Source organism: Stigmatopora argus, chromosome 2 (genome assembly GCF_051989625.1).
Source record: "Stigmatopora argus isolate UIUO_Sarg chromosome 2, RoL_Sarg_1.0, whole genome shotgun sequence".
NCBI classification, from domain to species: domain Eukaryota; kingdom Metazoa; phylum Chordata; class Actinopteri; order Syngnathiformes; family Syngnathidae; genus Stigmatopora; species Stigmatopora argus.
Window position 1 is genome coordinate 1,824,277 of NC_135388.1, and position 22,332 is coordinate 1,846,608.

The 22,332-nt window shown below is 43.3% G+C and overlaps 3 protein-coding genes and 1 long non-coding RNA gene across 5 annotated transcripts; 2 read left to right on the forward strand and 2 right to left on the reverse strand.

Moving 5' to 3' along the window:
* Positions 1-387: 387 nt before the first annotated feature.
* Positions 388-2,372, reverse strand: LOC144068324 (UDP-glucuronosyltransferase 2C1-like). The gene is made up of 2 exons (XM_077592770.1): positions 2,173-2,372; positions 388-2,086 (listed from the first exon to the last, which is right to left on the reverse strand). The coding sequence occupies exons 1-2, from the start codon at positions 2,175-2,177 to the stop codon at positions 487-489; spliced, it is 1,605 nt and encodes a 534-aa protein (XP_077448896.1). The 5' UTR covers positions 2,178-2,372; the 3' UTR covers positions 388-486.
* A 907-nt stretch (positions 2,373-3,279) lies between these two features.
* LOC144068332 (uncharacterized) lies at positions 3,280-9,881 on the reverse strand. The gene is given in 10 exon segments (XM_077592783.1): positions 3,280-3,721; positions 3,796-3,885; positions 3,973-4,134; positions 5,026-5,265; positions 5,364-5,485; positions 7,187-7,481; positions 7,629-7,844; positions 8,846-8,976; positions 9,025-9,235; positions 9,813-9,881. Coding segments are annotated over 9 exon segments (1,632 nt in total). The 5' UTR covers positions 9,813-9,881; the 3' UTR covers positions 3,280-3,556.
* On the forward strand, positions 4,698-10,343 carry LOC144068340 (uncharacterized). Of its 2 annotated transcripts, XR_013298161.1 has the most exons (5): positions 4,698-5,289; positions 5,389-5,439; positions 7,737-7,837; positions 9,275-9,583; positions 10,065-10,343. It is a non-coding gene; the product is annotated as an uncharacterized LOC144068340 (long non-coding RNA). The 2 variants fall into 2 exon arrangements; XR_013298160.1 differs by having other exon boundaries at positions 9,275-10,343.
* Positions 10,344-10,721: 378 nt separating this feature from the next.
* LOC144092936 (uncharacterized) lies at positions 10,722-21,826 on the forward strand. Its single transcript, XM_077626116.1, has 11 exons — positions 10,722-11,341; positions 11,454-11,501; positions 11,772-12,668; positions 13,286-13,492; positions 13,912-14,453; positions 15,522-15,547; positions 16,093-16,241; positions 16,520-17,668; positions 18,129-18,133; positions 18,237-18,474; positions 18,894-21,826. Exons 1-11 carry the CDS (start codon positions 11,152-11,154, stop codon positions 19,859-19,861), a joined length of 4,419 nt encoding a protein of 1,472 aa, XP_077482242.1. The 5' UTR covers positions 10,722-11,151; the 3' UTR covers positions 19,862-21,826.
* Positions 21,827-22,332: the final 506 nt, after the last annotated feature.

Consider the following 22,332-nt stretch of genomic DNA (forward strand, 5'->3'; position numbering starts at 1 on the left):
CTTTAATATGGCAGGCACATAATGATTTAAAGAGATTTTCCCTTACTAAGAAAAAAAACATTGTTTTCGATCTATAAAAAACGGAATATTCAGGGCTTTTATCCAGTTCTTTTAATCCATTTATAAAGAAATCTAAATATGATATGTAAAATGGTCCGCCCCACGTGAAATCAAGTTGACGTTAAAGCGGTCATACCCGAATCTGACACCCTTGATCTACATGAAATGGGAGGGATGGCATCCAATGGTCACGTTTCAGTGGGAAGAAATACTAAAGAATGTGTGTGACTGCTCCTATCAAAGTCAAATAAACAGCTCTTTAAAAAAAAGTATTAAAAATATGAATTCAGAAAATATACAACAGGGAGCAAATCATGACTGCTATCATTGTGAAGAAAAAAGTATTTTATTGACTCGTTATTATTTTGTCTTTTGCCGTTTATAGGAAGACGTTACAGTATATATTGTAAAAAAAAAAAAACTTCTCTAGTCGCGTTTCAATTTCCTCTTACAAAAAGTTGAGCACAACAATCTGATCATCTTAAAAACGGTTAACAACCAGACCAGCACGACTCCAGATAGGAAAAGATATACGTCCACGGAGTGGTAGACGTACCAGGGCAGCTTGTAGGACTCGGTCCTGAGGTGAGCCGCACCCTTGTGCCGCATGATAAACTCGATCCAGAATACCGCATGATTTAGAGGAGGGATGGCTTGATCTTTGTGGAGCTTGGAGAGCCTCTGAATGTTCTCCCTGTAGGAAGGCTCGGTAAGAACTTCCTGGAGGGCCTTCAGGAAGTTCTCGTCTTTGTCAACAAATGGCAATGTGACCGTCACGCCGGCTCCTCTCGCCGTAAGACGCACCAGGTTGTCGTGCTGGTCGAAAAACAAGGGTATTCCCACCACCGGAACGCCGTGGTAAATTGCTTCCAGGACGCCGCTGGTCCCACCGTGAGAAACGAAGAGTTTGGTCTTGGGATGCCCAAGCAGATCGTTTTGTGGCATCCAGTTCACGAGGAGGGTGTTGTTGCCCAAAGTGGAAGGCTTCGAACCTCTATAGCTCCAAATGACCTTTTGCGGGAGCTTGGCAAAAGCGGCCGCGATCTCGTCGGCCAGATCTTCCGGGAGTTGGCTCACTATCGTCCCCAGGGACATGACGATGACGCCGTGTTCTCCGGAACTCTGGACAAACTCCTCCAGGTGGTCAGGTAGAGCTTCTGCTGGCCTACACTGGATGCCCCCCATGTAAATGACATTGGGCACGGTGGGGCGAGGAAACTCAAAGACAAAGTCCGCTCTCACGAGCCACAGGTCCGCCTTCTGGATAAGTTCATCAAACCTCACCTCTGGGCCAAAGAAGCGATCGCAGACGGCTTGACATTGCGGTATGAGTATAAACGAATAGCCGATTTCCCAGGTGACGTAATATACAAGGTTCTTAATCCTCTGAAAGAAAGTCATCTTATCAGAAAGTCCGGAGCCAGTCATGGGAACATAAGACAGAGGAGAAGGCGCCACGACCTGATGCACCTCTTTACTGAACACCCAGCGTACGTTATAGACCAAAGGAAGCTGCAGAGCATGAGCCAGCATGATACCCACCCCCAACTCCGGGTCAGTGAGAACCATGTCGTAGCGACTCTCCCTCAGACGCGCCATTAATTTGTCGTCGTTTAAAATCTCGGTGGCCATTTTGCACATGATTTCGCTAGTTACGGACATAGACTGGAACAGATGAAGGTCCACGCCCAGAAAGGTCGTCAAGGAGCTTTGCTGCCTCCCCAAGGCAAAAGTCTTCTCCAGCAGGGGATTGACAAAGTCCGAGTCGAACACTTGGCTCACGGATACCGTGATGGGGTTGTAGTGTGGCATGCCGGCCTTGATGTACCAGCTCTTATCGCTCCGTATCACATCGATGGTGTGACCGTTGGAGTGGAGCTTTTTAATCAGAACCTCCATGTTCAACCAGTGGCTGCCCTCGAAGGGTGCGACGAGAATCTTACCACAGAAACAAACTCTCCAAATTGACAAGCACACAAAGAGCGCCAAGGGGAAACGTGGGTATCCATGCATGGGCATCTTTAATCTGAAGAAGTAAACAACAACAACAAAGTCAGTCAAGTGAATGGCACATAGTGCAGTTAATTTTGAAGAACGGGATGGCAAACATACCTCATGGCTGCAGCCGAGTTTCGACGCAAATGATTGTCTTCCTTCCGTTTGGATTAGTGAGCGAACAAAGACCAGGAAATCCCTTACATAAGAGTGCTACAGCTCCTTTTTTTTTCCTCCCCCTTCTGGCCTCTGGAATTTTGAACTTGTTGATATGTTTGAGCAAGATTCACTTCTGTTTTCACTTATTTATTTTTCAGGGCACTTGGAGTTCCACATAGTTGTAGAGCGCCAGAAAATGTTTGTTTTTTTTGGGGCGGGGGTGGGTGGGGGGATTGGGACATATTACATGTGGTGAAAGAAAATGAGCTCAGAGAGGTGAGTGTTTTTGTTTGAACTAAGTTTGAAAACGCAATCAGGCTAAAAGTCTTTAGCAGATTGTGCATGGCACAACAGGAAGTTAATGTTCCATGGCTTTTTTTTTTCTATGAAGAACCCAGAGAGGGTTATTTAGTTATTATTTATTTCATTAATAGTGTTATGATTTGTTTCCTGACTTTTTTTTTCTGTAAAGAACCTGGAAAGGGTTATTTTGGTTATGTGTGGCTTTTCTGGAAAACAATACATTTTTTTAAGCTCCCCTACGATCGTCACACTTTTTCTGTTACAAACCATCAGAGAAGGGAAAAGTTATGTGGCCCTCACAGGAAAAAGTTTGGGGACCCCTGGGTTAAGTGCTTCAATATGAAAACACACATCTGGAAGAAGCAGTGCAACCAGGGGGAAAAGCAATGAAAGGAAGCTAACAGACCATTTGGAATAATAAGTATTGATGGACAAAATACAATATATGAATCAGATATTTCTTAGGCCAGCAGAGAAGGCCTTGAAGGCCCTGGCGGCCTGCCACTGGGTGAAACTCATACAATCACGTGGACACGACACACAAGTAGACCAACCAATTTAATATTTAGATTCTTTTTTTACTAAATTGATTAAAAGAACTGGATTAAAATCCCTGGGTATACAGTTTTTTATAGATCTAAAACAATGATTATTTGATATTTTTTAAATATATTTTTAGATTTTACAAAATGATTTTTGAACTAAAAACACAAGAAAAAATGGTTGAAAAATTGCAATGATTGATTTAAAAGGGGGAAAATAATGACATATAATATACATCTATATCTATCATTTTAATTTGATCCTAAAAGAGAAAGTCGGCACTCATGATTTACTTTCCCGGGCCACACAAAATGATGGGGTGTGCCAGATTTGGCCCCCGGGCCGCCACTTTGACACCTGTGGGCTAGAGTTAGCATAGACTGTGCAGGAATTCATCCTTTAAAATGGACACATTGAAATAAAATGTTTCGGTTAATTCCGATCTTTTGACGGATAAACGTGGGAGGATTTCCAATTGTTTGGACAGCCAATCCAATTAAAGCCAGAAAAGTCCACGCATCTGCTGAATATATTCTTCCGTCTTGGATTTCCCCGCCCCCAGGACGCTCCCGTCCGTCTTTTGGCGTTGGCGCAGGATCCGATTGGCGATTCTCAAACTGGCCGCTTGTCCACCCGCCAGGTTGACGGCGTGCGGTCCGATCTGCGGACGGACGGATCAAAAACCAGCTGGCGTCATCGGAACCAACCGTCTAGTATTTAGAACCAAACCAGGACCTGAAGGGCGCCGTACTGTCCCATCAAGTAGAGAGGACACCCGTCCGCCCACTGCAAGTTCTCCGACACGCACGGCCAGCCGTCCAAGACCTTTTTGGAGGGGGGGACGGCGCATAATGGTCAAGGGGCGGGGCGAACGTCGGGGGGGGGGGGGGGGGGGGGGGGCGTCGGCTTCACCTGAATGGGGAATTCCGTCCTCACTTCGGAAAGCAAAGGGTCCTCTCTGACGTCCAGTTTGCACCCCGTGGCTAGCCAGATGCTATCTCCTTTCCATTGGTCGCCATTGTTAAGGGACAGCCTCCAGGCCTGCTTCCGGTAACACCAGCTGGCTTGGCTCACCTGATTGGACAAAGACGCTTGACTTCCTGGTTGTCGTGGTAGTGTGGAGTGCATCAAGGGTCATGCTTAGGCCCACTGAATCTTCGTTCTAGATCACATGTGTCAAAGTGGCGGCCCGGGGGCCAAATCTGGCCCGCCGCATCATTTTGTGTTTGGAGTTAATATGTTAGCGCTAACTGTTAGCTCCAAGTTTAAGCATTTTAAAACAAAATTTATTTTGTTTTGGGACGTGTTATAGTGGTTTAGCTTTATTGTATGTCTGCTAACTAGGCTAGCTAAGTGAATCATTAAAGCGCTTGTGTCAAAGTGGCGGCCCGAGGGCCAAATTTGGCCCGCCGCATCATTTTGTGTGGCCCGGGAAAGTAAATGATGAGTGCCGACTTTCTGTTTTAGGATCAAATTCAAATGAAGAGTATGGATGTATATTAAATTTCCTGATTTTCCCCCTTTTAAATCAATAATTGTCATTTTTAGATTTGTAGATCATGCCGTCCTTCATTTATTGTCTGAACCGCTTTATCCTCACGAGGGTCGCGGGGGGTGCTGGAGCCTATCCCCATTCATTCACGCTCACAGTCATACCTATGGGCAATTTAGCATACAATTAGCTTAGCATTCATATTTTTGGAATGTGGGAGGAAACCGGAGTACCCGGAGGAAACCCACACAGGCCCGGGGAGAACATGCGAACTCCACACAGCTGGACTGAACTGGATTTGAACCCTACTGGTGAAAAAGAGTATAGCAAGTCTTGTGCGCATATAAGCCATACCCTTGATTTAGTCATCTTTTTTTTTGTTACAAATACGGCTTATATGCGAGAAAATACGGTAATCCAAATTAGTTTGACTCTTTTGGGAAGAAGACAAATCTAGCGTGTTTAAAGCTTACCTGACAGTACGTCTTGACTTCCACTTGTCCTTTCAGAATAAAAGGCTGGAGTTGTACGTACGCCTCCGGGGTGACGGCACCCCCTTTTCGAGCCTGGCGAATCATAGCCAGGCGTCTGTGGAGACTCCTTTCGTTGAAGAACTGCCTGAGGAAAGCTTGGCCGTCCATCTTGATGCCGTGTTCCACGTGGGAATAGCGCCCCACCAGGCTCTCCACGTCGCCCACGTCAAATTGTTTCAACTGTTGACAAGAACAAAAGTGGGAGTACGTATCTAGATTCCTTCTTGTACATTTTTTCAAATGTTTATGACTTTTGTGACTTTTTGTGCAAATGGGACCTGAAGGTGCTTTCTCATGACCCAGGTCACGTGACTGGCGCCTTGCTGGAGGGCGATGGAGACCACGTGAGCGCTGGTGAGACCGCCGCCCACCACCATCACTCTCTGGTCTGTCTCGCATACTATACATGGGATCGGGGGGGGGGGGGGGGGGGGAGGTTTGGGAAATGGCGGAAGAGGATTAGGGCCAAATGGGGGGGAAGGTGGCCCAGATAGAAATGTTCAAATATTAAGAAGTGATAGACAGTTTTGAATGAAGAAAAATAAGCTTTTTCTATCCAATATATTGTTATAATCATTTGTTTAATCATTATTTTCTGTATAAAAATTGAATTAGTGTTCAAAAAGTCTTTTTTCAAACGTGTCTTGAAAAAGAGGGCGTCGTCTTATATTCGGGCCATTACGGTATATATTTTTTCCCCTTTACTGTGTATTATTTGGCTGTTTCTAGTTATAGTCCCAAAAATATGGTGATTTTTCTTATTCCAGCAAACTTTAGTAACCCCGCTTTTTTGACCGTGGAGCCGTTACATAATCTCCAAGGTTTGGAAAATGGCGGAAGAGGATCAGGGCCAAATGGGGGGGAAGGTGGCCAAGATCCGGGTTTGAGAGGGAGAGTTATGAGAATAGAAGCAGAATTCTGGCTTGAAAATTTGAATTGTGAGGGGGGGGGGGGGAAAGTCAATATTTGGGGATTGAATTCTGAATTATGAGAATAATGTCAGAATTTTGATGAACAAAAGTCAAAATGTTGAGATTATTTCAGAGTTCTGGCTCTAAAGTCGGAATTGTAATGAGGGAAAAGTCAATGTTTTGAGATTAAATTCTGAATTCTGAGAAGTAAACCAGAATTGTGAGGGTAAAAAGTATATCTAATCTGAGATTACATTGAGAATTCTGAGAATAAAGTCAAAAGTCTGAGAATAAAGTAAGAAGTCTGAGAATAATGTCAGAATTGTGAGAGGAAAAAATCAAAATGTTGAGATTATTTCTGAATTCTGGTTATTAAATCAGAATTGTGAGGGGGGAAAGTCAATATTTTGAGATTAAATTCTGAATTCTGAGAATTAAATCAGAATTGTGAGGAAAAAAGTAGCAAATCTGAGATTACATTCAGAATTCTGGATCTTAAATCAGAATTGTAAGGGAAGAAAGTAGATATTTTGAGATTAAATTCAGAATTCTGAGAGTCAAGTCAAAATTGTGAGGGGGAAAAGTCAATATTTAGGGATTAAATTCAGAATTCTGAGAATAAAGACAGGATTATGAGGGGGGGGGAAGTCAAAATTTTGAGATTATTTCAGATTTCTATCTTTAAAATCTGAATTATAAAATGGGAAAAGTCAATATTTTGAGATTAAATTCTGAATTCTGAGAATTAAATCAGAATTGTGAGGAAAAAAGTAGCAAATATGAGATTAAATTCAGAATTCTGAGAATAAATTCAAAAGTCTGAGAATAAATTCAGAATTCTGAGAATTAAGAGTCCAAAATCTGAGAATAAATTCCAAATTTGGGCTTTAAAGTCAGAATTGTGAGAGCGAAAGTAGAAAGTATCACAAATCTGAGATTCAAGTCAGAATTCTGTGAATAAATTCTGCATTATGGGAATACATATCTGAATTCTAAATTTAAAATCAGAATTATGATGGGGGGGAAATGACAGAATTCTCAGATCAAAGTCAAAATTCTGACTTGATTCTCAGAATTAGGAGAGAGAAAAAGTCTGAATTTTAGCCACCTTTTTTTTTTCTTCTTCCTCATTGTTTTCTCTCCAAAACAAATCCTTTTTTTCTTTCTTTCTCTCCTAAACCCAATTTTACCTGGTGTGGCCTTCTCTCCATTTCTGGCCAAAGAGTGCATGAGGTGCACAGTGTGTTGCAGTCGCTCTTCCGGGTAACTCTCTTCTATTTGATTGACCCACGGCGGGATATTAGCCACCTGGGCACGGGTGGGGCCGGTCGCCACGACGACCTGCCGAGCTTTTAGCTCCGCCCCGTCTTCCAGTCGGACTCGGAAATATTTCACCCTTTTATTCCCCGCTCCTTCTTCCATCGTCGGGGTGATGCGGGTAACGCTTCCCTTCACCAGCACTTTGTCCAAGTTGTATCTCTTCACCTGTATGGTCAAATGCGTTGAGTTTTGGGCTGCCATTGACGGTCACAGATGTCCAACGACGCCGCTATTTTCCTCATTCTGATGGGAATTTTTAATGGATTTATCACTAGTTGACAATTTGCTAGAGCCGCCAAAAAAAAACATGACCTGATCTCGAAAAAAATCCACGCTGAGCTTCGTTCCCGGCAGAGTGAAGGGCAAACTTTTCCCGAGGTGGGAAGCCACGTTGAGACGTTTCCTCTCTTTTCTACCCAGGCGTGTGTCGTTGAAGAAGGCGTTGTCGTCCAGGATGAACGCCCGATCGGGGAGGCCGTGGAGTTCGGACTGACGCTTGTGCTTGGATGCAAACTCCTGAAGTGCATACTGATATAAAAAAAAAATCAAATGAAATGAAAAATAAAAAATAAAATAAAACATAAAATTAAAAATAAAATAAAAAATAAATAAAAATAAAAAATCAAATAAAATAAAAAGTTAAATGAAAAAAAAAAATGAAAAATGAAATGAAAAATAAAATTCGAAATAAAATTACAAATAAAATAAAAGATACAATAAAAAATAAAAACAATCATAAAATAAAATAAATAAAAAATAAAACAAAAATTAAAATTAAAAAAATACAATAAAATATTAAATAAAAAATATGAAATAAATATATATTTTTAAATTAACAAGTATATAAATAAATACAAATAAAATAAATTAATATTTTAAAAAAAATCTATATATCTATATATATATATAGTGGTACCCCTACTTACAAATGCTTCTACATCCGAAATTTTCAAGTTACGAAACACTGATATGCAAATGACTTTTCCAATGTCCAAATTCCCCCAAAACATAATTACTGTATTCGTCATTTTAGTTTGAAATTGTCGCGGTAGCATTGCGTCCTGCTTGACAAAGTCCTTACACTCTGCTGGCTCACCATTGGCTGTCTCCCAACAACAACTTTCCATATTATGTTGACTACTTATTTATTTATCTATTTATTTTTATTACTTATAGTAATAGTTGTTTACACGTGTTCATGCGCTAACGTTAGCTTACTCCTTACACTTATGCACCTGCATGAATAGAAAGTGTTTGCATGCTCGTTATTTATTTTGATAAATAATATTGTTATCATTTTCTCTCTTTTTGTGTGTTTCTCACATCTTTGATCCAAAGTTGAGATACTCAATTCTAAATGGTTTAGTTGGTCATTTTTTGGAGTTTACATATAAAGTACACCTCTACTTACGAAATTTTCAAGTTACAAAACAAGGTCTGGAACCAATCATTTGTAAGTAGAGGTACGTATTTAGAAAAACAACATGGCTGCTTAGTTTTTCCGTATAGATTGGCGGATGTCTTTGAACCTTGTTGACCGGGTCCGTGTGCACCAACGTGTGCGAGCGCAGGTGCGGGATGTTGAGGGCCGCAAATTGACTCCTCCACAAACAAGCCCACTCCCCGTAAGCGTCCACCACTTGCAGACTGACCAATGGCGGTCCGCTGACACCGTCTGCTAGCGTGACGTGTTTATAAAATGTCACATGACAGCCTAAGATTATTATCAGATTTATTTATTTGTTTATTTATTTTTTACCTTCTTTGTTGTCCGGTTGCCCGTTTTGGGCTTCGGCTTCAAACTCGACTTTTGCCGTTCCTCTGTGCTTAATTGGGTTCGGGTCGGGGTAGGACAGCATGCTGGCCAGGGTCATGGCGTGAGGCCCGCCCCCAATGATCAACACGTCCAGTAGCGCCATCTGATACAGAGAATGTATTCATTGTTTTATCCTCACTAGGGTCGCGGGGGTGCTGGAGCTTATCCCAAACCTAACCATGTTCACCCTGGATCAGTGTCCAGCCAATCGCAGGGCACGAGGAGACAAACAACCAATCACAGGGGCAACTTCTAGCGTCCAATCAGCCTACCATGCATGTCTTTGGAATGTGGGAGAAAAACGGAGTACACTCAGAGAAAACCCACGCAAGCCCGGGGAGAACATGCAAACTCCACACAGCTGGATCGACCTGGATTCGAACCCAAGACCCCAGAACTGCGAGGCCGACGCGCTCACCACTCATCTGCTGGGCCGCATTCCAATAACAATGTAATGAAATGTACCTAATTTTATTATATATGATATTTGAACAATTAAGCAAAACTCACAAAATATATTTTTGGACGTTGTCTATATTGTTAATATCATTCAAAAAAAGTCACCCCTAAAAATACATACGTAATTTATGACAACAAATCCAAGTCTTTCAGTATTTTCTAGCAATTAAAGTATACAACGTGAAGGACATTTTCAAGTGTTATTAACATTTTTACGTCACCTTGTCGCATTTGGACGAGATGTGTGTCCTCCTCTCAAAAGTTTTGGCGTCCCTGCTGTTGTGCGGACATGAAACTTTGCGCCATGTGCTTTTCATGTAATTCAATCCAGTGACATATTTAGCCGTCTGGTGCAGGAACGGCTAGAAATAACTTTGGACTCCATTTTGGGGCGCGGTGGTGTAGGGAAATATACTGCTTTTGTTCATGTATAAGTACATTCATTCTTTTTCTGAACCACTTATCCTCACAAGGTTCATGGGGGTGCTGGAGCCTATCCAAGCAGACTTCAGGCACCAGGCAGGGGATGCCCCAAATCACTGGAAAGCCAATCGCAGGAGGGCAAGAAGAGACAAACAACCAATCATTCATAGCTTGTGGGACAATTTATAGTCTTCAATTAGTTTAGCATGTTTGGGGGATGTGGGAGGAAACCAGACTACCCAGAGAAAACCCATACAAGACCGGGGAGAACATGCAAACTCCACACCGTGAGGACTGACTTGGTTACCGAACCTACGACCCCAGGACTGTGAAGCCGAGGCGCTAACCACTCGCCCACATTTTTGTAAAAAAAATGTTCATGGGATTTAAATGTATTTATTCAATTTTTGTAAATTTCATTTATTTCAACATTTCAATTCATTTTGTCACTCCTGGTCCTCCATATTTTGGACAAAGATCCATCAGGACACAATAAAAACATCAAATCATGTATTATTTATTTACATAAGAGCTCAAGAAACTGCAATTTATTTTACAGTTTATAAACCTTTAAAAATATCATTTTACTTGAAAAACAACTCATGTAGAAACAAACAACAGAATAAATTATTTTGAAATGGCATCCCAAATTTTTGCAATAGATGGCAGTATTGTTCTTATACAGTTTTTAAACCACCGTTAAAAACGCGAAGAAGAAAAAAACGACGAGAAGAAAAGAGACGAAAATGAACAGCAGTATCAGCCAATTAACTTGGTGTCATAGTTCAGCCTGTTACTTTCTGAGGCATTTAATTTGCTAACCTACATTTTCCAAAATTATTATTTCAGTAAAACCTCGTTCTGTTTTCTTAACTGCCCGGATTGGCTCGCTTGAGCTAGCTGCTAACAGCGAACCGGAAGTTAGCACAACATCGCTCCATTGTTTACTATCAACGCCTGAGCTAGCGGTTAGCTAGCTGCTAACAAAGCAAGCCGGTCGTTAGCACAATTTAGCTTCGCTGTATATGTAGTTTCAACGCTTGAGCTGGTGGCTTGCTAGCTGCTAACAAAGCGAGTCGGAAGTTAGCACAACATAGCTCCGTCTTTTAGTGTCAAGCGTTGGGATTTTGGTTAAAAATGTGCAAAGTGCAAATGTTACGAGAATTGCTGAACCAACGACTGAGCGCGGCCGTGGACGAAATAGTCGTCGTCTTTCAGAAAACAATAACAGAGTACGAGGAGGAACTTTGTCGTACGAAAGCAGAGAACGAACGACAACGTCAAATATTGGACGCCGTTTTCAAGCCTCAGTCGGGATCGAAAACAGGTTTGTTCCGTGATGTGCATTTGAACCTGAAGCGTAAGATGCTGTGACACATTGGGTGCCATTAACGGCGATAGATGTCCGATCCATTTGACCACAATTCTCATCCTACAAGAGTCCTCAAATGGCAAATGGATTTGCTGTTTGAGCATCGTGATTTACGGTGAGCTGACGTTAAAAAAAACTGATCTGAAAAGTTTTCAATTAAACACATCTTGTAGCGGTTTAAAGTTCGTGAACTTTGGAAAGTTCTAAAGAATTGTTTGGAAAAGTAGGGATGTCCCCGATCTGAAATCGGAATTTATCGGAAATCAGGCCCAATGACGTCATTTTCAGAGAATCAGAGGACTTTAAAAAAAAATTGGTTTCCATTTTTAGGTATTCACCTTATTGATAGCGAACGGCGTCCAATCCATTTTGATCTATTTTACAGACGTGCTAAAAATGGAGGACACGGGTCCCGATTGCCTCCCTGATCGACAAGAGGACGTAAAACCTCCTAGGATCAAGGACGAAGAGGAAGAAGCCGACATCGCCCAATTCCCCGTGACGGTCGTCCCCGTGAAGAGCGAAGATGACGAAAACCAGCCGAGCTCCTCCCGTTCCGGCGGTGGCGAGGGCGACGCCTCCCCGCGACGTCAACGCCCGAGAGGCCACCTGAAATGCATCGACTGCCACAAAACCTTCTGTGACAACTCCACCTTGAAGAGGCACCGGAGGTGCCACACGGGGGAGAAACCCTTCGCCTGCTCCCTTTGCGACAAAAAGTTCTCCCAGAGGGCCAGCTTAGTGGCGCATGGGCGAACGCACACGGGTGAGCGACCTTACCCGTGCTCGCTGTGCGCCAAGAGCTTCCGCGACAACTCGGCGCTCGCCACGCACATGAGAACGCACACGGGGGAGAAACCCTTCACCTGCCCCTTTTGCGACAAGCGATTCGCCCACAAGGGCCACTTGATCTCGCACACCCGCACGCACACGGGGGAAAAGCCCTTCCCCTGCTCGGTCTGCGGCGCCACTTTCAGGGTGCACTCGGTCATGATGATACACATGAGGACGCACACGGGGGAGAAACCTTTCGCCTGCGCCGTCTGCGGCAAGAGGTTCACGCAAAAGGGAAGCTTGATCATCCACACCAGGACGCACACGGGGGAGAGACCGTACGCCTGCTCCGTCTGTGGCAAAAACTTTCGGGTTCGCTCGGCGTTGGCCACGCACATGAAGACGCACACAGGGGAAAAGCTTTTCGGCTGTGACGTGTGCCCAAAAAGGTTTGCGCACAAGTTTCAGGTGGATAGGCACAAATGTGCGGGTGAGAATACAAGCGCTCAATGAATAACAATGTATAATCTATTTAAGAAAAAAATGCGTCCGTATGTAAACAAACTTGGTCCAACTTTCAGGAAAAAAAGTTCATACTGTTGTGCCAATGTTTGTTTTTTTGCCTTTTTATTCCTTTAAATACTCTATGAATACATACTGGCTGTAAATGTACAATAAAATACTACATCAAGTGACTATAACATACATGAAATTTTCCAGACAATATACAAAGATAAAGCATTGTAAATATACTTTTAACTTTGGATTCAATTTCGGTGAAAATTGTTCTCCGGTTTGAAAACGTAGTTTATTCTTTTTTTAAATGACGAAAACAAAATACGTGACGTCTGCCGTCGCAGTTTAATGACAAATGTGACGTCATCGTTCTGCGACAAAGTGTTCTTCGGCTCAAATTGAGCCGCTTTAGGATTGATTTCTTATTACGGCGCTTCTACTCTAGCGGACTTCTCGTAATAGTGAGTGTTATTATTTTACGGATACTAAAACATCGTTGGATTTAAATCCTAAACTGGTCCCGGCGGTTTATGTTGGCGTTTCACGCGATAGTGTAGCTTAGCTTGTTAGCTGCTAACAAGCGACGTTCAAGTCATACCAAATGATATTTTTTCGGCAAAATGTGTAAAGTCAAAATGCTGCGAGCGTTGATGAACCAGCGATTGAGCGCAGCCGTCGAGGAAATAGTTGACATGTTTGAAAGAACCATCACGGAGTACGAAGAGGAACTTGGTCGGGCAAAACTGGAGAACGAGCGACAACGTCAACTATTGCACACCATTTCCAAGAAGCCTCGCGATGAGTCGCACGTGGAAGGTTTGTTCTTCTGCTTTTCATTCCCTGATTTCTGGTTAAAATGAAAATGCATTTTGATCTAAAGCATAGCTGTCAACCTCGGCCAATTGGTCCCCTTATTATTGATTGCAATTCCCCTTATTAAGCGATGAATAAAAACTATGTACAAATGGAACGCGGCACATATTTACTCACAGGGTGCACTTAAAAGTATAACATTTTCTCCAAAGTGGACGGGGTGCCCAATCAGTTTGTGCGACACTAAATTCCCAATTCTGTAGATGTCGCTGTATGACGCTGACAGCATTTCTGTCTGGGTACATTGCTTGCTGACGCGCTATGACCGAGACGATTCGGATTCGAGCCGGAACGAGATCGCTTTTCAGCCACTCTATATAACTTTCTGAAATAAGCGTCCGCTTTTTTGTAATGTCCTGCAGACGTCCGTGAAGCTCTTCCGCAGGATCACCGCGGGAGAAGCAGTCCCGTGGAGCGAGACCGCTCCCACGTAAACGAGGAGCCCCAGCTCTATATTAAAGAGGAGTCAGTAGAAGACACCCCCAATTTGGCGCCGACTTTTTTCCCCATCAAGAGCGAAAAAGACGACCAAAAACCTCCGACGCGGACTGAAAGCGCTCCTCAAACAGACGACAAAAACGTGTCAGCTCCCCCTGAGACGGAACAAGACCCCTCCGGGGACGTCACGTCGCCCCCCGCCGACAACAAACGGTTAAAAGGCTCCCATTGCGGCAAAAGCTTCACCTCCAAGCAAAGTTTAAAACGCCACGGCAGAACCCACACAGGCCAGAAACCGTTCGCCTGCTCGGTTTGCGCCATGAATTTCGCCGACGCTGTTTTCAAGCCTCAGTCGGGATCGAAAACAGGTTTGTTCCGTGATGTGCATTTGAACCTGAAGTGTAAGATGCATACCTGTCAACCTCTGCCGAAAACTGCCCTTATAAATGATTATGATTCCCCTTACAAACCCCCAAAAAACCTTACAAACACTGTACATATACATACATATATATATTTATATATATATATATATATATATATATATATATATATATATATATATATATATATATATATAGTATGTATATCTACGGTGTTTGTAAGGTTTTTTGGGGGTTTGTAAGGGGAATCATAATCATTTATAAGGGCATTTATCGGCAGAGGTTGACAGGTATGCTAATAATAATAAAAATAATAATAATAATCGGACATAGGCCCTGTCGTCATTATCAACAACAAAAAAGCCTACTTGTCATCACACCCAGAAACTGCGTGTGACGAAATTGGTGGTGCTTCTCCATAAACTGTGTTTACTCGGCAAAAGACCTAAAAAAGTGATAGTTACGGACTTGTAATTTGGCATTCTGCTGTTATGGATACAGGTCGCTTACATCTCACTGTCTTTCACTTACCTTACTTCAGTCAGCTAGTAGGAGGCAGATCACCACCCAAACATCTTTTCATATTACCTCAGAAGGGAATGTGTGTTGTGTTACCGCAAATTTTGAGTTCTGATGGATGTGCGGGAAAAAAATGAAAATTTGCTTGAAACAACATAGTCATATAACTGTCCTTGAAATGAAGGTTGTTGACTATTAATCAAATGCATTTTAATGAGTCTTGCCAGAGAAATGCTCGCTCCAAGGTTGAAAAAAAAACGTTGAAGGCTTTGCACCTGCATTTCTCGAGGCTGTTTCACAAGCAAACAGACCTACGATCGTTTTGTGAACAGAGATAAATTGTTATGAGACTCTAAATAATGTTTAGATTTCTGTGATCATGCATGTTGTTAAATCTTATGAATATATTAGCAAAAGAGACATTGAGTCATCCAAATGATCTGACCGGAGACGTGTGTGTGTGTGTGTGCGTGTGTGTGCGTGTGTGTGCGTGTGTGTGCGTGTGTGTGCGTGTGCGTGTGTGTGCGTGTGTGTGCGTGTGTGTGTGTGTGCGTGTGTGTGTGCGTGTGTGAATCAATTCTCTTCTTGCAAGAATAAAAGGATATGATTTCAAATGTCTCCTTTATTGAAAGGTGAATTTGGGAATACGTACTTATTGGTGAGCCAGTCGAACAGGAATGGGCCAAGTCTGATCCTGGAGAGCCCTAACCCGGTCTGTCTGTTTTCCATATCCCCCTCCATCAACACACCTGAATCAAATCATCTGGATCGCTATCAAGCTTGTGGACAGCTTGCTGATGAGTTGATCATTTGATTCACGTGTGCTAAGGGAGGAATATATGGAAAAGTTTTCCCATATATTCCCCCCTTACCACACGTCTGTTTTAAACAGACTGGATAGGGGCTCTCCGGGGCCGCAATTGGCCACCCATGCAGTAAATATACAACACTGCAGGTGAAACTCATACAATCACGTGGACACAACACACACACAAGCCAAGAAACTGACATGAGTTCCTGGAGAGGACAGCAGGGTGGGGGTGGGGGTGGAGTTGGGGGTTGTTTTGCAGGCCGAAGAGTGACCTTCGTCGGGCCGAGAGGATATAAGCGTGAGGGCGGTGGAGAAGTCCGTCACCCACCTTCCGTCTTCTGAGGCTGTCATCCTCCTTCTTCATTAGAAGCAAGCAGCCGTCTTTGAGTGAGTTTCCCACTTTTTTTTTTACCTCTTGTATGCGGTGATACATTGGGTGCCATTAACGGCGATAGATGTCCGATCCATTTGACCACAATTCTCATCCTACAAGAGTCCTCAAATGGCAAATGGATTTGCTGTTTGAGCATCGTGATTTACGGTGAGCTGACATTAAAAAATAAAAAAAACTGATCTGAAAAGTTTCTAATTAAACACATCTTGTAGCGGTTTAAAGTTCGTGAACTTTGGAAAGTTCTACAGAATTGTTTGGAGAAGTAGGGATGTCCCCGATCTAAAATCGGAATTTATCGGAAATCAGGCCCAATGACGTCATTTTCAGAGAATCAGAGGACTTTTAAAAAATGTTTTGGTTTCCATTTTTAGGTATTCACCTATTGATGGCGAGCGGCGTTCAATCCATTTTGATCTATTTTACAGACGTGCCAAAAATGGAGGACACGGCTCCCGATTGCCTCCCTGATCGACAAGAGGACGTAAAACCTCCTAGGATCATGGACGAAGAGGAAGAAGCCGACATCGCCCAATTCCCCGTGACGGTCGTCCTCGTGAAGAGCGAAGATGACGAAAACCAGCCGAGCTCCTCCCGTTCCGGCGGCGGTGAGGACGACGCCTCCCCGCGACGCTGGCGCCTGAGAGGCTACCTGAAATGCATCGACTGCCACAAAACCTTCTGTGACAACTCCACCTTGAAGATCCACCGGAGGTGCCACACGGGGGAGAAACCCTTCGCCTGCTCCCTTTGCGACAAAAAGTTCTCCCAGAGGGGCAGCTTGGTGGCGCACGGGCGAACGCACACGGGTGAGCGACCTTACCCGTGCTCGCTGTGCGCCAAGAGCTTCCGGAACAACTCGGCGCTCGCCACGCACATGAGAACGCACACGGGTGAGAAACTCTTAGCCTGCTCCTTTTGCGACAAGCGATTCGCCCGCAAGGGTCACTTGATCTCGCACACCCGCACGCACACAGGGGAAAAGCCATTCCTCTGCTCGGTCTGCGGCGCCACTTTCAGGGTGCGCTCGGTCATGATGATACACATGAGGACGCACACGGGGGAGAAACCTTTCGCCTGCGCCGTCTGCGGCAAGAGGTTCACGCAAAAGGGAAGCTTGATCATCCACACCAGGACGCACACGGGGGAGAGACCGTACGCCTGCTCCGTCTGTGGAAAAAACTTTCAGGTTCGCTCGGTGTTGGCCTCGCACATGAAAACGCACACGGGGGAGAAACCCTTCACCTGCCCCTTTTGCGACAAGCGATTCGCCCACAAGGGCCACTTGATCTCGCACACCCGCATGCACACGGGGGAAAAGCCCTTCCCCTGCTCGCTCTGCAGCGACACTTTCAGGGTGCGCTCGGTCATGATGACACACATGAGGACGCACACGGGGGAGAAACCTTTTCTCTGCGCCGTCTGCGGCAAGAGGTTCTCGCAAAAGGGAAGCTTGACCATCCACAACAGGACGCACACGGGGGAGAGACCGTACGTCTGCTCCGTCTGTGGAAAAAACTTTCGGGTTCGCTCGGCGTTGGCCACGCACATGAAGACACACACCGGGGAAAAGCTCGGTGAATAACAATGTATAATCTATTTAAGAAAAAAATGCGTTCGTATGTAGACAAACTTGGTCCAATTTTCATGAAAAAAAGTGCATACTGTTGTGCCAATGTTTGTTTTTTTGCCTTTTTAAATACTCTATGAATACATACTGGCTGTAAATGTACAATAAAATACTACATCAAGTGACTATAACATACATGAAAATTTCCAGACAATATACAAAGATAAAGCATTGTAAATATACTTTTAACTTTGGATTCAATTACGGTGAAAATTGTTCTCCGGTTTGAAAACGTAGTTTATTCTTTTTTTAATGACGAAAACAAAATACGTGACGTCTACCGTCGCAGTTGAATGGCACATGTGACGTCATTGTTCTGCGACAAAGTGTTCCTCGGCTCAAGTTGAGCCGCTTTAGGATTGAATTCTTATTACGGCGCTTCTACTCTAGCGGACTTCTCGTAATAGTGAGTGTTATTATTTTACGGATACTAAAACATCGTTGGATTTAAATCCTAAACTGGTCCCAGCGGTTTATGTTGGGGTTTCTCGCGATAGTTTAGCTTAGCTTGTTAGCTGCTAACAAGCGACGTTCAAGTCATACCAAGTGATTTTTTTGGCAAAATGTGTAAAGTCAAAATGCTGCGAGCGTTGTTGAACCAGCGATTGAGCGCAGCCGTCGAGGAAGTAGTTGACATGTTTGAAAGAACCATCACGGAGTACGAAGAGGAACTTGGTCGTGCAAAACTGGAGAACGAGAGACAACGTCAACTATTGGTTTCCAAGAAGCCTCGCGATGAGTCGCACGCGGAAGGTTTGTTCTTCTGCTTTTCATTCCCTGATTTCTGGTTAAAATGAAAATGCATTTTGATCTTAAGCATAGCTGTCAACCTCGGCCAGTTGGTCCCCTTATTAATGATTGCAATTCCCCTTATTAAGCGATGAAAAAAACAATGTACAAATGGAAGCTGCACATATTTACTCACATAGGGCGCACTTAAAAGTATAACATTTTTTCCAAAGTGGACGGGGTGCCCAATCAGTTGGTGCGACACTAAATTCCCAATTCTGTAGATGTCGCTGTATGACGCTGACAGCATTTCTGTCTGGGTACATTGCTCGCTGACGCGCTATGACCGAGACGATTCGGATTCGAGCCGGAACGAGATCGCTTTTCAGCCACTCTATATAACTTTCTGAAATAAGCGTCCGCTTTTTTGTAATGTCCTGCAGACGTCCGTGAAGCTCTTCCGCAGGATCACCGCGGGAGAAGCAGTCCCGTGGAGCGAGACCGCTCCCACGTAAACGAGGAGCCCCAGCTCGATATTAAAGAGGAGTCAGTAGAAGACACCCCCAATTTGGCGCCGACTTTTTTCCCCGTCAAGAGCGAAAAAGATGACCAAAAACCTCCGACGCGGACTGAAAGCGCTCCTCAAACAGACGACAAAAACGCGTCAGCTCCCCCCGAGACGGAACAAGACCCCCCCGGGGACGTCACGTCGCCCCCCGCCGACAACAAACGGTTAAAAGGCTCCCATTGCGGCAAAAGCTTCACCTCCAAGCAAAGTTTAAAACGCCACGGCAGAACCCACACGGGACAGAAACCGTTCGCCTGCTCGGTTTGCGCCATGAATTTCGCCAACAGGGGGCGACTGGCCGAACACGCCAGGACGCACAGCGGCGAGAAACCTTTTGTCTGCTCCCTCTGCGGCAAAAAATTCACCCGAAAGGGAAATTTGAACAAGCACGCCAGAACGCATACGGGAGAGAAACCCTACACCTGCTCGGTCTGTCATTTACAATTTCGGAACAGCTACAATTTGAGGACGCACACCCGAATACACACGGGGGAGAAACCGTTCGCCTGCACAATTTGCGGGAAAAGCTTCGCCGCCAAGGGCAGTTTGCGGTCGCACACGATGACACACACGGGAGAGAAACCTTTCGCCTGTTCCGTCTGTAACCTCAATTTTGGGCATCGCACGACGTTGAACCGCCACACGATGACGCACACGGGGGAGCGGCCATTTTGCTGCGCCACCTGCGGACAATCATTTTCTCAGAAGCAGAATTTGACGTGCCACGCCAGGATACACACCGGCGAGCGACCATTCGGTTGCAGCGCATGCGGTAAAAAATTCTACATTAAGTATCACGTGAAAAAACACAAGTGCGCTGGTCAAAAAAGTAGCGGTCCGTAAAGCGACATTGAATCGCGTGGCGTCCAATCGTAAATTTCAGGGTGCTTTTCAAGAGTTGACGCCCAATCTGTTTGAAGTGGGAGGGATGGCAGCAATTCCAGCCATTCACTTGTAAATTAATTTACGTACCTTATTGGCCTGAATGTAAGATGGTGTTTTTTGCATTGAAATCACACTGAAAAAATTAGGTCATTTTACATTCGGGGTCTAGACGTTATACCCCTTCACAACGCTAGATGACGCCAGATATCTTTAAACCACATGTTATGCAGTTATTGCAATTTTGTTGTTTTATCACATTAGATTGGTTCATTTACATTTTAAAAAAACAGAAGCCATTCATTTGATTGCCCTTTATTGGAATATTTAACAGTTCAGATATTAAGAAGTGATAGACCGTTTTGAGTGAAGCAAAATAAGATTTTTCTATCCAATATATTGTTATAATCATTTGTTTCAGATGTACCATCATTATTTACTGTATAAAAATTGAATTGTTGTTCAAAATATAAACATATTTAAATATGCATATTCAAATGTCCAAATATTAAGAAGTGATAGACAGTTTTGAATGAAGAAAAATAAGCTTTTTCTATCCAATATATTGTTATAATCATTTGTTTAATCATGATTTTCTGTATAAAAATTGAATTAGTGTTCAAAAAGTCTTTTTTCAAACGTGTCTTGAAAAAGAGGGCGTCGTCTTATATTCGGGCCATTACGGTATATATTTTTTCCCCTTTACTGTGTATTATTTGGCTGTTTGTAGTTATAGTCCCCAAAATATGGTGATTTTTCTTATTCCGGCAAACTTTAGTAACCCCGCTTTTTTGACCGTGGAGCCGTTACATCATCCCCAGCAGCGCCTCGGCGACGTCGGCGCATCGTTGCGCGCTCGCCGCATCGTCTTTCTCCGGCGGGGTGATTAACACGCGTCCCGAAACGGCGCCCTCGGACGCGTTGCGCCGCGTCAGCAGCCTTTATTGTTGATCTTAAATCAGGAACGGACGACGGGCTTGCTGAGCTGGCGATTGGCCTGATGGATTGCGCCGCTTGCACCGCTTGCCACGCTTGCCACGCTATTCGATAGCTCCCGACGGCGCTTCCGAACGCTTTCGTTTTACCTCCTTTGGTCCTTTTCAGTGTTTTCGTGGCTCGCTTCTTTGATTGCCCGAATAAAAACTCATTGATTTTCATGTTCCTCTTGAATATTGATTGGGAAAGTTATGAACACGTTATTTTTTTCACCTACCGAACGTTTATTGAATGGCTTTCGTGTTCAATTGAATATCATCCGCCATTTTATTCAAGTGGACATGTTATGGATTTGTTTTAACAATGTAAAAAGGGGAGTAGAAATTTGCGTTTATGAAATATTACTTCAACGATTCGGCTACGTGACTTTGTGGATTTTTTTTTGCCCTTTTACTACTAAATCCTCCAATCTCAACTGAATGTCAAATAATTGTTAGCGTAGCTTCGTTAGATACTGATAATCAGTTTTTATTTCTACCTGGTATACGTGACAATAAATATCATTTTAGATTTAAAATGCTCTCAAAGGCCAATTTTTTTTAATATGTGGTTAATTTTGTAGCAAGTCTGGTATTTTAGTTTAATCTACAGTTAGGGTGTCAGATTACGTTTTTATAGATCTAAAACAATGTTTATTTTAGATTTTTTTAAAATATATTTTTAGATTTTACAAAATGATTTTTGAACTAAAAACACAGAAAATTTTGATTACAAAATTACAATTATTAATTTAAAAGGGGGAAAATCAGGAAATGTAATATACATCTATAATCTTCATTTGAATTTGATCCTAAAACAGAAAGTCGGCACTCATGATTTACTTACTCGGGCCGCACAAAATGATGCGGCAGGCCAGACTTGGCCCCCGGGCCGCCACTTTGACACCGGTGATCTACAGTCATTATACCACATGAGTTCATTGCTACATGTGCTAATGTATGCTAGCAGAGGATACAAGTTAGCTAGCAAGCTTTTTCTGTTTATCATCTTTCTATCAAATCTAATTTCTTTATAGACACTTGTGTCAATCATAAAACTTTAATGTACATTTATACGTTTATTGTACATTTATCTACCATTTAATGTAATAGGCAATTTGAGATACGAGTAAATGCTGTGACAAAAAAGTCCCCCCCCCTCTCCGTCTCTCTCACCTCCGCAAAATCTGTCTAATTTTAGTACTATTAAAACACATTTTAGTACTAATAAACCACTAGTTATTGGTTACTTTGTTAATAGATGGCGAATTAGAACAAATAAAAATATTTTTCCAATCCAATATCCTGTTTTGGGTCTCCGTCTCTCTCCCCTCCGCAAAATCTGTCTAATTTTAGTACTATTAAACACATTTTAGTACAATTAAACCACTAGTTATGGGTTACTTTGTTAATAGATGGCGAATTAGAAGAAATAAAACATTTTTTCCAATCCAATAT